At 26.3% G+C, this 17,511-nt stretch overlaps 1 protein-coding gene across 1 annotated transcript; it reads right to left on the bottom strand.

Annotated features, from left to right (window-relative positions):
* Positions 1–302: 302 nt before the first annotated feature.
* NKAIN (Sodium/potassium-transporting ATPase subunit beta-1-interacting protein) lies at positions 303–17,128 on the bottom strand. Its single transcript, XM_043047457.3, has 6 exons — positions 16,780–17,128; positions 15,547–15,684; positions 12,776–12,856; positions 10,061–10,252; positions 7,273–7,333; positions 303–1,512 (listed from the first exon to the last, which is right to left on the bottom strand). Exons 1-6 carry the CDS (start codon positions 16,831–16,833, stop codon positions 1,154–1,156), a joined length of 885 nt encoding a protein of 294 aa, XP_042903391.1. The 5' UTR covers positions 16,834–17,128; the 3' UTR covers positions 303–1,153.
* Between the last annotated feature and the right edge of the window lie 383 nt (positions 17,129–17,511).

Below are 17,511 nucleotides of genomic sequence, written 5' to 3'. Positions count from 1 at the left end.
CAATTTTCATTAAAATACTGTTTTTTGGATTTTTTATAATTAATATTTATAATTTTACATACTTACATGTTTATTTAATGAGGACAAAGACTATTTGAGCAATTTTTAAATTCTTTTTTTTAAAGTTTTAACTAATTGTTCTCTAACAACATTATTTAATTGAAGGGCTTAGGGCAATATAGTGCTAAGGCCAAATTGTTTCTTAGTTTGTACAGAGATAGGTATTTCATAATATTTCAGAATTTACCCAAGATACCGAGATATTACACAGAAACATCTTCTCTTCTACATAAAAATCCTTATTTTATTTTTTATAAAAATATTTTCTTTAACAGTTTGAAAATTTTGTTTGTTATATGATCCCTTGCGCTTAAATTAATTAATTATAACTCAGGAAAGCATCTGAGCAAATCTGATTACCGATAAAATTTATTGCAAAATTTAAAATTATTTTACAATCATTCAAACTATGGATAAGTTTTTATTTTTCCAAGGTAATTATTTAAAAAGTTAGTACTAATCACTATCTGTTGATACTTTGCATAATACACAAGAAGATTTTTATAATGTAAACCCTATTTTAAAGCGTTTTGATTTGTTCTATAAATATAATGGCAATATATTTATAGAACAGATGAAAAAACTTTAAAATAACTTTTAAACACAAATACTTAATAACGCAATTGTATGCACTTTAGTATTTATGATTTAATAAGGGTGTTAGACATAAAATCCAACAAATTTATCAAATTTTCGCTTTCTTTAAAGGAATAATAAAATTTTACATTGTAGTGTGTATGAAAACATTACTATGTTTAAAAGTTGAAAATAAAACTTCGGGTATTAGAAATAAAATTCAACAAATTTATCAATTTTGGATTTCTAAAGAGATTTTAGATTCATGGATTACACCTTATGTGTAAAAATACCTACTTTTGACAAAAACATTTTGCAAAACCATAACAGCACTAAACAGTTTACAGGCAATGGCACAATGGTGATTTGTTCATATCAACTGAGCTCCCAGCAATAACTACTTTGAACACCTGTATATAAGACTCAACACAGCAACAAATGGCACAACAACTAGGTTCAATGGAAATAAATTTCCCTGAGCAATAAATTAATTTTTTCCCTAAGTGGCAGATTTTCCCTAAATAACAGTATCTGTTTCGTTCATGTAGATTGGACTAGGCCTGCCGTTTAGGTAAAGGGCAGAAGTTGGCCGTGAACCAGCTTCCGAAGGCGGTTGTGACATTGAAAAGGCAGTGTTCACGTGTGCAGGGTAATAATCTGCATTATAATTATTCTGGTTGTTGGAAGCATTGATGAGCTTAGTGACGGGGTTCTGATAGTATCGCCTTCTAGAGCCCCGTTTTGAGCGTGTTGAGCGCTGCTTCACTTTTCTGGGTGTCATAGGACGTTGGCAGTTGCTAGAATTGATGTCAGGAGCTGATGTGTCATTGTGATATTCAATGCTGTAGGGAAGGTTTCTAATCTGTTTCACTGAACCTTCAAATAAAGCATAGAAATTACTTTATAGAAATAATTAAAAGATAAATATAGAAATGCTGATGTTTTTTATATATGGTTTCACTGGAAGGCATTGGCCCACATTGGGCTGTCTGGCCAACGATAATGATTTACTGGAAAATTTAATTTCATTAAATTAATTTATCATCAAATTAACTAATTTCACCAAATATAAAAGTTTTCTAACTGAAAGATGGCAAAGTGAGACAGTATCATAAATAAGGAATCATATTTTACTATGTCCATTGACCTGAGACTGCCAGTCTGCTTTGGACCACAACAAGAGTCCTGTTTGCTAATATACAATCTAGCAGACTTCAACGACTCACTCTCTTTTTTGAAGACTTCAGTCTTAGCTGTAGTTGGTCTCAATTATAATACAAATTTTTATTTCTTTTAAAATTAGTTACCTGAATTTAAACAACTTCAAGAATCAAGTACTTTTTTTTATTATTTAAAAAATGTTAAAACAGGGGTCTTTAAATGCTGCTGGTTTGGAAAATTGTGTCCTGGTCCTTCAGCTCAACTAGTCAAAAAATGGCACACTTCATCATGACTGAGGTGACTATATATTTCAGTAACTCTACATCTAATTTCACTTGAATAATGTTTTGTTTTTTTAATTTTAATTATAATGTTCAACTAGTGGTAAATGCATGTAATATTGACACATAGTAATAAATTTTTAATTTAAAAAAAAGTTTCATTTTAAATTTTTAATTAGTTTACAAAAATCTAAAAATTACACGTCATATTAAGTAATTAATTGATTTTAAATTTTTTTAGATCGGAGACAAAATTCATAAAATTTCTACTACAGATAAATACAGTGGCTATGGTAGATTGAAACAGTGTGCAACAAATTGCATGTAACTGATTAATCAGTTCTTGTTAGAACATTTAAATTGAATGTTAAGTTGTTAAATGAATGTTAAGATAGATGCATTCAGAATAATATACAATATACTAGAGAGAAATCCCCCCCCCCCATTTTAACTTGGCTGCAAGTGTGCCTTGAAAAATAGTTCTAGATTATTTTTGAATTGAACTTAAAATAGCTAACTGCATAAAACATTGTAAATGGATGTCACAATTTTTCAATGTGTTCTAAGTATTCCAAAAACATAAAGATAAAACATCATTGACAATTTTCACTTTGGCTGAAAAGACTATTAATTAGGTATACCACATGACAGTTTACAAGGCAGAAGATGATCGCACTGTTTTTTTTAAAAAAAAATTATGTTATATTTTTTATAAATTTTTTTTACTCCAATATTGGCAGTTCAGTCTTTAAAAATAACTATGTTATATCATTTGTTCAAAATTTTTTCACAAAGCTCGAAAATAGCGGTAGACCAGTTAGAGACCCCAGAAATTCAATTTTGATCCCCCAAATATAATTATCAGTGCTTTTTTCTTCTTTATGTTTTGGTCAGTGTTTTTGTCACAAAACAGCATATTTAATCACAATTGTCACCATTAAACATTCTTTGCATTGTAATTTTTTTTAATTAAATTAACTTTAATAAATTATTTTTTCTTCAAAAAAAAATAATAGACACGTAAAAGCATCAGTGAAAAAGTGCACGGACTAGTAATATCTTTTAGTTGTTGGTTCTTTGAACCAGCGAATAAATTTTCTTTAGTTCTGCGTCTGTATCTTATTATGCAGCAGTGCTATAAATGACTTGTAAAAATTGCACCGCTGATATTTGTTTTGTTCTGGATGCATTCATCTTTGGTACAACTTTACATTGTCTTTAAATGCACTCACGCTAAACAAAATCGAAAAAGAACTCTTATTATCTTCTACTCTAGATAGTGGCACTGCTCACATTACAACATACGACCAGTTACATATTTCTTACATTACCACACATGACCAGTTTTCATTTCGTAAAATGAGAATGGAAGTATAATCTAAAATAAAAGTAAATCAGAATTTAATGGGAAAAAAAACGTCTTTACTGCAGTTATAAAGCTGTTAAATGCTAAAAAATCAAAATAGAAGAAAAAATAAAATACAAAGCAGAAAAGAGATAAGCAAGCATAAACACAATGAATTCAGACCAAGGAATTGCCAGAGAGCTTAACCAAGACAATAACAAAGTTAAAAAGCTGAGAAAGTGCAATAGACATGCAAATGAGATAGAAAAAACATAGGTCGGCCTTAAAAAAACGCAAAGGTCTAAGATGAAGTTGCAGGCCATCAACATTCAATATACCACTCGTATTTAAAACTTAGTTCATGCACCACAGTAATATAACATTAAGAAAATACCATTTAAAATTTCTTTCAATGAAAAAAACTATAAGATATATAATTTATTTTTTGCATGCTTTGTATAAATTTTAAAATTATTTCTTTTCTACAAGCTAAATACAGATTAAAATTTGTCAAATTACATGAAAAGACAATTCTTTTTAGAAAAAGCATGCTAAACTGTGGATATTGTGCATTATTAATAAAATTAGTTTATGAGTAAGTGTTATTCAGTAAAGAAAATATAAATATTAGTATTTCATGAAAAGTGTGATTCCTAAACCATCCCAATTTTTTTCATGTCTGCAACTTATAAAACAAGGATTGGTTTTCTTCAAAAGAACGTAGACTTGAGCAAAATTTTAATCAATGCCTTTAAGGAGTAATGCGAATAACATGCAGCCCATTTCATTTGACACTTAAAAAGTCTCTATTTCAAAGAAACAGTTGTGACTAACTTAACTTGAATTTATTTACCTATTATTTATAACTCTCAGTACACAGATTTTTAAACAATCACTGAAAATTTCATTTCTGGAGTATATCTATTTGGTAGGTATTTTGAATAACATGATTAAGTATCCATTTCTCATTCCAGAAAAAGAAGAATTTTAGTTAAATATATTATTTTGATCCAGAGAAATTATGGAATTATTTTACAATTGTTTTAAAACCTATATAAACACTCAGTTTTATTTCTTTAGCACAGCTAATTTTTTTTTTTATTTAAAGCTAAATTTTGAAAGTTAGATACATTTAAACTTCACTTATTTCAATATTACTGAAAGCCAAATAGTAAAAGATTCAGTCATTCAAATTAAATAGCAGTTAATCCTTAAAAATTTGAAAAAGTGAAAAAAAAAACTCATATCAATAGTATGTTGATAAAGATCTTCTCTTTATCATAAACATAATTATAAAATGAAATGGTCTATGATTAGAGATGGACAGAACCTTGGTGTCAAATCAGTGAACTTCTTTTAGCTGACATCTAAATATTAAGGGATTTAATAATTTTTGTTTTACTTTAAACTGCCAAAAAAAATTTCGCTCTTGCCAAATTGAATTTTGGTTTAGCTGTGGGAGTTTATTTATTTTGAGTTGAATGACATGTTAAATTGGGATTTAAGTTTAAGGATCATCACATGTTTGGTGTTAAGGTGCAAAAGTTACATACATAGGTTGCAGACACATTTGTGAGGCCTTTGCCGGTGAATGGTAAGTGGAGAGTGATTCAAAGCCACCAATAAAATCAACTGAAAGAAAGAGAGTTGTGCGTTAAATTGCAGCCACATGCATGGCTAAGGTGTACTTTATGATGACCATAAATTTTCACAGCTTTATAGGCAGCATTCAATGTTTTCTTAGGGAAAAAAAAAATATTCATGGAATCAAATATTCACCTCTAGAATGTTTTTGAAACCTTAGATTGATGTTTCTCTTCGAAAACAAATTCAATTTACAAAATATTTAGCTTTATGTTAGAAATTTCAAAAGCATATTTTTCCTCAAAAAAAATTTAAAATATATATATATATATATATATATATATATATATATATATATATATATATATATATATACATATATTCAAGTAACCAAATTCAAGATGCTAAAAACATTCAGCTTTAGAATGTGTTAGGAATTTAAAAAAAATAATTTTTTTTCTTATAACACAAACCAAACTAACAAAATATTTCCTCAATAGTTCAAGAATCTAGAATCTAAGTGAATATTGTGTCTTTATATGCAGAATAACATTAAAGCAAAAAAAAAAAAAAAAAAAAATCAATGATTTATTTTTGTTTGGAACTTCAATTAAGAATAAGACAATTATCTAACTATTATTGAAGCTTTACTTCTACTGCATCAACCTGATACATTTAAATGTAGAACATTAATGCAACCCTTTGTTCTACAAATAAATGTTTCACCACTTCAAAATAAGTAGAACTGAAGACTAGTTTAACTAATTAGTTTAAGAACAGGTAAATAACTGAATTAAATGATAAAATTGTAGCTCATAGTTAATTATTTAAGACATTATATTTATACCAATTTATTCATATACCACAATAATTGTATATAGGAATAACGCCACTATGATGAAAAATTTGTCATCTTGAAATCTGTTTGGAATTAACAAAACAGTAATGTAAAATAGTTTTTTGTGTTGCATTCCACGCCTTTAAAAAATATATATGTTGTACTAATTTTAGTGTTCTAACTGTGATATGGAATTCAAACGTGTTGCATTGAAATGGAATAAAGAAAAGTGTCTAGTAGTACAAAAATGTTTAAATTTCAATTTGTTACTATTCAAGAATTGGCGTTATTTAGAATTTTATAAGTTTTAGATAATTAATTTTTAACATAGTATTTTTTTACTTCTTACTTTCTCATTTATTTCATCTACACATTTTAATCTGAATTTTGAATTCATTTACTAATATAATTCTAACTTTTTTTCACTTAATTTAAATAAATACTCATTTTCAATCATTATGGAGTAATGAGCTTAATTAAGGTGTTTAAGATGGCAATTAATACTTTTTTATATGTGCCATAACATAAATTATGTAATTGTAAAGTTTGGAATTTTTTAAAGTTTATCTACCATATTAAGTTTTTGGTTCACTAAATGACCAGGTGGTCCTATTAGACCACTAAATTTTCAATTGCTGGTGGGAGAAACCTAATTTTATATAACACTCCAGAAAAGAAAAAAAAAAATATTCTTAAAAAAAATTTAAATAACTTCAGCTAAAAAAAGTGCATCCAATTGAGCAGTTAGATTTTATATTGTCTTCACTTCTGTGATTCAGCATAAATTGAAGAAAGAATCAACGATTAAAAAAATAATAATAATCTCGAAATAAAACTGAAAAACAATTGGTCATCATACAGTACAAACTTAATCCAGATTGCCATCTTCATGCTGTCTAGGAAATTAGTTGAATCATAATACAAAGAAGAAAAATTCCCTAGCCAAAATTTAATGGATTTAAATTATCATCACAAGAAAAGTCAAGTTCATGAGTTTATTCTTCGATATGAAAAATTAATTAATTATTATGACCATGATATGAAGATTAAGAATCAAATCAAATAAAACTCAATTTTTTTTATTGTTGCATATTTAAGAAAAAAGATTTATCATAAGTCATTTATAGTAATAGATTAAGATGGATTGTAGACATAAGATAGATTAGCTAACAGAAGACTGTTAAATAAATGGTTTGAGGACAAACCAAAGACCAGAGAATAACTAAGACCAGAGATTCTAAGACCAAAACTCTTAAGAAAAATGTAATTAAACTCAATTTAAAATTTATATCAGAAATTATTGATATAAAAAGCCAGAAAGTATGTCAAAAAAGGTGGTTGGAAAGTTTTCTGCTAATAATATGTTTTAACATCTACTCAAAGCACTCATAAAAGAAAGAAAAAATATTTGCAAGGTATATACTTACAAGAATCATCATCTCTAGTAAAAACATAAATTGTAAAGGAGGCAGATATTATACCAAGAATCTGGAAAGATAAGAAAATTTTCAGTGACAAAATTTATTTCAATTCAAACTTCATTATCACTCCTCAATAGTTTTGAATTAAATATAAAATAATACTTTTTATACAAGATAATTAAGTGTCTGTTTGGCTCAATCATCAAATATACCATATATTCCGGCGCATAACGCGCACCCGTAATTTCTAATAACTTTTTTTAAATTTTAAGATATACTCTTCGTATAACGCGCACGAAAATTTGGATTGTACATGTGGAATATTTCGTCTAGTATCAATAGAAAACCAGAAAGCCTTTTAGTGTGGGATATGTTTAGGTCCCACCTTACATATAATACAAAAAAATTGTTGAAAGAATGTAACACCGATATGGCAGTTATTCCGGGTGGATTGACACCATTAGTTCAGCCATTGGACGTCTGCTTAAACAAACCATTTAAAGCCAATTTAGAAAAACAGTGGAACACTTGGATGTTGGAGGGCGAGAAAACCTTTACGAAAGGAGGACATATGCGTCGTGCAAGTTTGGAAACAGTGTGCGAATGGATATTAAAAGTATGGGATGAAATTAAGCCTGAGATGATTAGAAAATCATTCAAAAAATGCAGCATTTCAAATAATATGGACGGATCAGAAGATGACTGTTTATTTATGGATGAGGGTAACACAGATGATGAAGACGAAACAGATTGTGATGACGCGCCTGAAGAAATAACGAAAGACGAATATAATGAACTATTTATGTAATAACGAAAATCAATAAAGTATATAGGTAAAGGTATGTTATTTCTTTAAAATAAAAGTATTTTTCAATATTTAAATAAATTCCAATGTTATTTTTTGTATTAAAAGCGCGCATTATACGCCGGAATATACGGTAATTTTTATGCATGAAATGTATTTATGTTTATGTTATTATGTTTAATTTTAGCAATGGAAATTAAATTCAGTGAATGGAAATTAAATTGCTTAAATTAAACATAAAATCAAATGTTATTATGTTTAATTTATGCAATTTAATTTCCATTCACTGACGAGATATCAAATAAAATAAGCTTCAAATGCGTAAAAAAAATTAAATAAATAAAAATACTGTTAATGCCAATACTTAAATCACTGGATTATAAAACAAGTTGCTTTTTAAAATTTTTAAAATCAAATCTGCAAGAACAGAAGAATTACAATAATAAAACATGTTAAAACCATCATTTAATAAAATGATTGGCACTGTTTTAAGAAATCAAAATGAAGCTTTTGAAGAGTGAAAAAGCTAGTTTCCATTAATGCTCTAATAAGATTCAATGAAGAATAAAGGTTGATGTTACAGTTTAACTATCATTTTAAATTTATTTTAGTAGTGGCAGCATACCTAATCAGAAGTATTAAGTTTCAATGATGAAATTGAAATGTACACAAATTTAATCATTGGCATTCCATGTAATATTGAAAGTTACTAAGACATTCATAAATTTTTATATGACATTTAATCTTTAATTTTAAGTTCAACTAATCAAACAATACATCAATATTTTAAAAATCTCTTAAATGTTTTATCAAAATGTCAAAAGCAAATTAAAGCATTTGAAATAAAATATGAAGGCAATAAATACTTGATAGTTGTAGCGTTTAATGTCTTTGCAAACAACCATTTTTTCTAAACTGTATATATAACTGTATACTGAACTAGTGAAATATCAATGAACTTTTCGCTTAAATATTTGTTAAATTAGAGATAATAAAAATAAAACACAAAATTATAAACTTTTCATTTTAAATATTTTTACATGATTACTAAGGATCACACCTGCAATGAAAATTAGTGGTCTAATAGGACCACCTATTTATTTAGTGATCCAAAATCTTACCATGATAGATAAACTCGAGAAAAAAAATTGAACTTGACAATTATGTAATTCATGTTATGGTAGAAATGAAAAACTAATAATTACCATCAATAACACATTATTAGGTTCATTACCCCATAATGATTGAAGATTAGTATATTTCAAAATTAAGTGAAAAAAAGCTAAAATAATGTTATTAAATAGATCCAATAAAGAGATTAAAATGATGAGACGAAATAAATTAATAAATGAGAAAGTAAAAACTGAATAAATATTATATTAAAATTTAGTTATCCAAAAATTATTAATTAAAACCACTACTAATAGAGAAAATTACATTATTTTATTGATGAACAATTATACTGTCAGTACATAATGCAAAGCACGGCACAACATAAAAATTTGAAATTTTAACATTAAATTTATAAATCCTTGTACCAGACACTTTAATTTATTGCATTTCAATACAACGCATTTGAATTCCATATAATGCCTAGAACAATAAAACTGGTACAACAATTTTTTTTAAATGCATGGAATTAGATAAAAAAAAAATTACAGATTTGCAAATTCTAAATATATTTGTCACCCATTCCTATGATTTTAGCGCGTTTTGCTAAACATTTGGTGATAATTTTCACCATACTGGCGGGAACTCTAATAATTACCACATTTGTAACTTTTTCACTCCACTGAGAAATCATAAATATTTTACATCAAGAGACATGCTTCAATATATAAAAAATAACATTTTAAAGACAACACATTATGTTGCAACTTTTGGGAAAATTAAGTCTTCAAAGTGCTTTGCTATGTTGATATTAAATGTTAAAAATACAACTTAATTTATTACTGCCAAGCCTATTAAAAAAACAAGTTAGATACATACTGCCAAGAAACACTGGACAGCAGCCTGAATGGCTTCAATATAAAAATATTCTATAACACATCCTTCAACGGAGGACGGAGTTGGAAAATAGAATGGATCTTCGTGTGATGTATTGTAAATTGGTCTACAGCCAGCTCCATTTACTAGCCACCAGCTACGACTTCCAGTGCCCATATTCAACACTTCTGTATCCTGAAAGAAAGATGATATTAAGTAATCTAAATACTCCATTTTACTTATATTACTTGTTCACACCCCTTGTGAAAAAATTTTTTGAGCTTTCTGAGACAATTCTCTCTATTACTAGTACCTTTCTGAGAGACATTTTTAATACAAATATACATATGTTTTAGTATTTTAAAGTAACAAAAGCGCTTTGTGATTACAAAAAAAAAAAGCCTTTGTGAAGAGAATAGAACAGTATATATATTTTTTAATCATAAATGTAAGAATTTTTTTAAAATTTAAATATAAAAGAATACATATTCTAATATTATTGGTGATATTCTTGTTCTAAAAAATATTTGTATAGTTAAACTTTTTTTAAATTTTTGCTATTTGGAAAATTATTTTTTATAACATCAATCTGATACTCTAGCTAAAGTCAATCTTTGCGGAATTTTTTTATTCTCAGAAGAATGAAGGGGAAAAAAATTAAGAGAGTTTCTTTTTCACTTCTTATGTGCGAGAAAGACATTTTTTGATATAATTCTGCAGAAAGGGGAAAAAAAAGTTTTGAAGAAGAAAAAAAAAAATTTCAAAAATTTATGCAGATAAAAAAAAAAAAACTTTTTGCTTTTCAAATAAAAAATCATTCTGCAGAAGCTCCCTAATGTTCTGTGACAATGTCGCCGCATTGTCATGATTTTGCCATGGAATTCATACCCTATAACCCCCAATATTTTATTCAGAGTGCACTAGATACCTAAATATTTTAATAAGAAAATATGGGGGAAATTTTATACAAAAATTTGTACATAATTGTGAAATCTTCATAGAAACATAATTAGCATAAAATTTTTTACAAGGAATTCTTTAGTAACCAAACTATTGGCAGTATACTGTTCAAGTTATTCAAGAAATCAGTAGTTTTGAAACATGCTGTTGAACCTAGCTAAGGTCTGTTAAATTAACTTAAAAAAAGTTAAAAATATCATTAAGCATTCTTCATAAAATTTCAGGTACTGTCTCAATATGCGAACTACCTATGTAGTTACTTTACAAATAAGTAGATGGCGTTATTACAGTAAAGTATGGTAGAGTATACCAGGCAGTGGTACATAAACTTAAAAAGATATTAGTGCAGGATATATTTAACAGTGGCACTTATCCTAAAAAATTTTTTAAAAAAAATCAGTGTAGTGTATGCTGTGGGAGTAGCATTTAGCCGAGCAGTAGCATTTAACTGTAAAAACATCTGTGTAAGGTATACCTAGCAAATATATATTACGCATACTAAAAGAATAAAGCTAAAAACTCAACTTTTAAAAAATAAACAAACATTGATTACACAGGCAGATCACATATTGAGATATTACTAACTTTTGTAAACACATACAAAACATAAAACAAAAATCACAAATAAAAGTATGTTTTTTCTAAGAAAAGAAATTGGCATTAACATGTATCAAAATTTATAACAAAAAAGTGTTTGCTTAAAAAAAATAATTATCATAAAAGGTAACTGTAATTAAAATAAATGGTAAAAACATTTTCAATTAACTGATTGCAAAATATGGAAACCTCAACTTTTTCTTGATTAGTTTAGTAATATGCAATTATTTTTGGCATTCCTGTGAATACCGTAAATATTTAAATTATACTTCTGCAGTTGATATTCCTTTTTTTGAAATAGTACTTAGTAGAATGTAAGGTTGTCATTCAAAGAAAACTGTGATAGGGAAAAACTCATTCATTCTAATACATTAAAAATGTTTCATAGTGTATTAATGCACAAAACTTAAAAGTTCAATAGTTGCATTATTTTAAAAGTTCTCAAAAAGATACAGACTTGTTTTCTTTCTCGGCCATATTACTTAAGGAACTAACAACTCAACAAAGATTCAAAAACGAAAATTTGAAGTTCAATAACTGTACATTATAAAAGTTCATAAAAAGGTACTAAACATTTTTTTATAAGCCTTATTACTTTAGTGACTAATTACTTAATACAAATCCAAAGGCAAAATTTAAACTTCAATAATCAAACCTTAAAAATTTTTCACACAAGCACTGACTTTGACCCTTTCACAAAGAATTTTTATTAAACATATTTTTCATACTCATATACACTCATTCATATATTTCATTACACTCCTTCATATATTTCACCATTAAAATTTCTTTTAATTTTCAAAATCAATTATGGATACATTTTTGAATATGGATGGAAAAAATCTTTCAAACTACTTTTTTTAATTTTATAACAAATTTCTATAATTTAACACATTTTTATTAGTAACTAGTAGTATACTCTGTTTTATAATAAAAATAAATAAAAAATACAAATTTGCTTTTAATTCAATCGGCAGATAAAACATATAAAAATGATGCCAGTTGCCCTTCTGTGTCAAACAGTTAACTATCTTGTGAAATAGCGAGCCAAATATATCACCTGACTCATTTTGTATAGGTAAAAAAACATGTCAACTAAAATATAAATATTGAAAAATGCAATACAAGTAAGAAAAGGGGCAATATTTAAATTCAACATACCCTGGTTAAAATGCCAGCTTCAAAATAGACGCATATAACAAATACATTCCATCCTAGCCACAGTGAAGTCCAGACAGCATACTAGAAATGCAATGAAAAATGCACTTTAATATACTGTTATTTCAATCAATTAAAAATTCTCTTGATTTTCAAATTAAACTTTAAAAGCTTAAATAAAGCATTATCTACATGTAATTGATTGTATGCAGTGTTCTCCCTAAGGGTTTTTAAAAGGGCAACTCACCTTGTCTGCCCCGTTTGAACCCTATGAATACACTGCCTTTTTATTTAATTTTTTCTTCAAAATTTACACTATTTTTTAGGAAAAGATTGTTTTCTTAACCACCTGTTTTAACCAAAAGTTCCCTTCAGATGTATTTTGTTATTCATGATCACTTAACTTAAATTTTCAATCTTATTCCTTCATTTTAGAAAGATTTTTCTTATGTTGTCCAATTATATATTTAAAATTCACATGATATTTAGCCCCAGAGATATTCACATGAGATTTATTTATTTATTTTTGAAAATTTTGATAAAATTTTTCAAAGATGATGTACTTTAAGACCAGATTATTAACCAGAGATGGAATTTCTTTAGAAAAAAGTATATTCCTTTTCAAGAATGGAAAGTATTTTAAGTCTAAAAAATGATCAGTACAATTTAGCAATAAGTTATAAGTATTAGGTTAAATTTAATCACATAAAATTTAACATAGTACAAAAAAGTTTAGTTTCCTTTCACCCTTTCCTATTTACCTACTTTTTAAAAAATAACTCTTTTCTTATTTTACCATGACACAAAATGTTAAAATCTATTTGAATGTTTTAATTTTAAATGGATTAAGTCTTATTTTCCTAATAAATATAATTTTGTACTCCTAGGTTAACTATGGGTATTTTTAGTTTACATACTTCAATTTAAAAAAAAAAGTTAATTCACTGTTTAGATAATACTTACAATTTAGATAAAAATTAATCAAATTAAAAATTATTAATTCTGGTTATTATAACAAATATTTACTTTGTTAGAATTGTTTTCAACTAGTTAAGTTTTTATCAGTTTTTTACAGGGTTGGCAAGATTTTGCCGCAGGTGGAAAAAACCATGGTAAATACCGGTAAAAACCGTCCTGGCAAAAACAGGTTTTTGCCAAGCAAATTGGCAAAAAGTGGCAAAAACCTATATTTTCCATGATGAGAGGACAAAAACACATTTTTGATACAAAATTATTCCTAAAATTGAAATATATACTATAAATAATTACAAAAAAATTAACAAAATTATTATTCCATAATTAAATCATAATGTAATATATCATTATAGTAGTTTAAAACATTATTGATTGGAAAATTTGTGATTATTCCCTTTTTTCCAGTGAAATGAACTTATTTTAAATTAATATAACTAATTTAAAGCATAAAATATCTATCAACATGTGTAGTTAATTATTGTACAAATAATAAATAAAAAATTTTATAATAAATAATAATATTATAAAAATAATAATATTTATTTATTTGTAAAAAAAAAAAACATTTATTTTAGGATTCTAAAATGAAAAGAGATCAAAAACTTATTACCCTTATATTAATTATTATTACCCTTATATTAATTATTAATATGTTAAAAATAATTTTTTCATGTAATGTATCAAAATTATTATTCCTTATGATTGATTTAAATTTGTTTCAAGTATTTTGTAATTATTTAATCAGCAATTTAGATAATTTGGTTTTTGCCGGTTTTTACCAGTTTTTGCCGGTTTTTACCAGGTTTTTGCCACTGTCCTGGCAAAAACCCCTTTTTGCCGGCAAAAACTCCAACCCTGGTTTTTTATCCTTTTTATATTAATGAATTTTTTAGTGATATTAAATTTTACCATTAATTTTATAAATAGATATCCTTTTATTTAAAAATGTACCTTTAAATGTTTATTTTCTCATAATTTTCAGTTTAAAATAAAAAACTTTTATGTTGCTTATCAATTAATAATTTGTTTTAGTTGACTTTTTTTGAAGAAAATTAATAGACAGATTATTTGTTAGCTTGCCTTTAATTATTTTTCATAAGCTTTAAATTTTTCTGTTAATTTGATAATGAGTGAAAATTACTTAGGGAAGCATACACATAAAATAGTATAAGAGGGTAATTTAAAAATTGAGGGTCAAATTTAATTATTATATGATTTTACATATTTGGATAAATTTTATTGGTAGCAAGTGAGTGCTTTTTTGAAACTCAAAGTGCCCTTTTCTTTTTCCTAGGGAGAACTCTGTGCATGTAAATACAAGAATTAAAAAAAATAAAAAAAATTTAATGCAAAATATTTTCTACTTTTTTTAAAAAAAAAAAAAAACATGTAGATGTTTGACTGGTGGTACCGTTTGAGTTGGTTCCCTTCTATGAATTTTTTTTTTAGTTTTTCCCGGGCTGCTGCCCGGAAGTTTCCAAGACCTGGCGATTATTCTGCCAAAGATCAGGATACGGAAATATCCCCAAGCTTATTTTAAAAGAGTGTGAAAAGTTAATTCCTAGCAAAGTCTTACAATTTTAAGCAAAAGTATGACAGTTGAAAGTATACCCTTCCTCCAAATACAACTAAAGCCCTGACTTTGGTAATAAGATATATTTCTAAATGGCACTTTATATTGTTCACAAAATTAATTTTATTTAGATATTCAATTATGTTATAAACCTGCAAAGATTTGTCATTAACATTTCTCGTAACCTGAATTAGCAACAAGAAAAGAGAAAAAGAATAATACTTACACATGTTATGTACTTAATTTTATATTGGTAAGCTCCAAATATTCCTAATATTGCAAAGATTATTTGAAAAAAATTAACCAGGATGGGAGTCCACATATAACCCAAGAAATCTAAAATTTGTCTTTGAATTGTAGATACCTGTAAAGAAGAAATATTATTTTTGATATGCATTATTTATGAAGAAAATAACTGTATTATCCTCTTAATAATTTAAATAAAAAAATAGTTATTTATTTTGAAATCATATCATCATTCAAATTTTAATAAGATATTTTCATATTGGTACCTATTTATGACAACAATTATAGAAGAGGCACCAAAGCATTCACAGTGAATTCAAGGCAAGTTAAGAGGCATATTTTTTTAACGTAATGCAAGTACAAAATCTGGGCACTGGAAATGAGCCCCTTAGCAATTTCAATTGCTCCGGATAAATATGATGCAGTTTTCCTTATTCTTTTATTTTCCTTAGTGGCACTTTAAACTAAAATTAGTAGCAATTTTCTTCATCATAAATTTTGAAACTTTAAAACTATGGTACTACGATCATACCTAAAAGCTATATCAAGTAATAATACTTTGAATTATAACTTAACCTTTGTTTTAAAATTTTACATAAAGAAAAAACAGAACAAATCATTCAGCTACAATATTTAATTTAAAATCCTTTTAGAAAGAGAAAAGTTTTAATAAACGCTTGATTTACAAACAATGCTAAGAAAAATAGTATAATTCATTCAGTTAAAATATTTAATTTTAAATCATTTTAAACAAAAGAGAATTCTTTAGAAACGCTTGATTTATAAACAATGCTAAGAATATAATAAACTCTGAAACAATAACTGGTAAATATTTTAAAATAAATTAACATGTCATAATGACACAAACATGATAAATGAAGACAATAATACAAAATTATTTTGAAATGTTTGAAGACCAAAGAAAATGAAACTAAGAATTAATCAAACATAAAACCTCATAAAAAGCCCAAAATTTTCGAAAAATAATACAAAAATTATATATAATAATTGACAAGTAAATTATTTTGAAATGTTTGAAGTACCAAAAAAAAAAAAAAATGAAACAAAGAATTTATCAAACACAAACTCCTATTGATAACTCAAAATTTTCAATTACAAATATTATTCAAGTTAAATTTCTAAATGCATTCAAATACATTTACTTTCTAAAATGTTTAAAAATGGAGTTTTTATGAGTTTTAACAACACATACCAATTGAATTACACATGTTGTAATTAAAATACAACGAACAGCACAACAGGCCATGATCAAACAAATAAAACAAGAATTGAGTCAATCACAAAAAATAACATCCGCATTATTGGTAAACTACTCATATCTATCAAATTAATTACTAGAGCTTAGAATGCTATAAAACAAGAGGAGAAAGAATCACAAGTTTAAAAAGAGTCGATTAACGATTACAACTGATAGATAATTTCTTGAGAAAACTTGAATTCTTCAGTCACATATTTATCAGAATAAACAAAAACAAAATAAACAATACAATAGCGGTTCTTTCACTTTTTCCCCCTTAAAATTTTTGCCATCCCCTTTGTATAACATCGTTGCCATTTATTGAATCAATTTTCAATAAAAGTGTTCAAACAGAAACTACTGGTTTGTTAGCATCTGACGTCATATTTTTTTAAACAAAGTTCCTTACACTTCCAAATGAGGTGCAACTGTTTTGAGATTTTTTTCACATTGCAATAAGAATAAAATTTATTATAACAAGCTAAATTTTTAAGAAAGATATTCAGATAGGAATATAAATTAATTAAAGCAAAGCATTTACCAAAACAGGTTCTTTTAATGGTGTTTTTTTTTTTAATTTATGATATTTTTTAGATTTTTTCTAAAGTTTAAATTTTGGTAAATAAAAGTAATAAAGTTTGGCTAGACATTTTTGGACTCATTCTTTTACTAAAGAGAAATTGCAAA

Source organism: Parasteatoda tepidariorum, chromosome 5 (assembly GCF_982258835.1).
Source record: "Parasteatoda tepidariorum strain Cologne lab strain chromosome 5, Ptep-v5.0, whole genome shotgun sequence".
Classification (NCBI taxonomy): Eukaryota; Metazoa; Arthropoda; class Arachnida; order Araneae; family Theridiidae; genus Parasteatoda; species Parasteatoda tepidariorum.
Note: the sequence above shows the minus strand (reverse complement) of the source record. Positions and strands in the feature narration are given on the sequence as shown.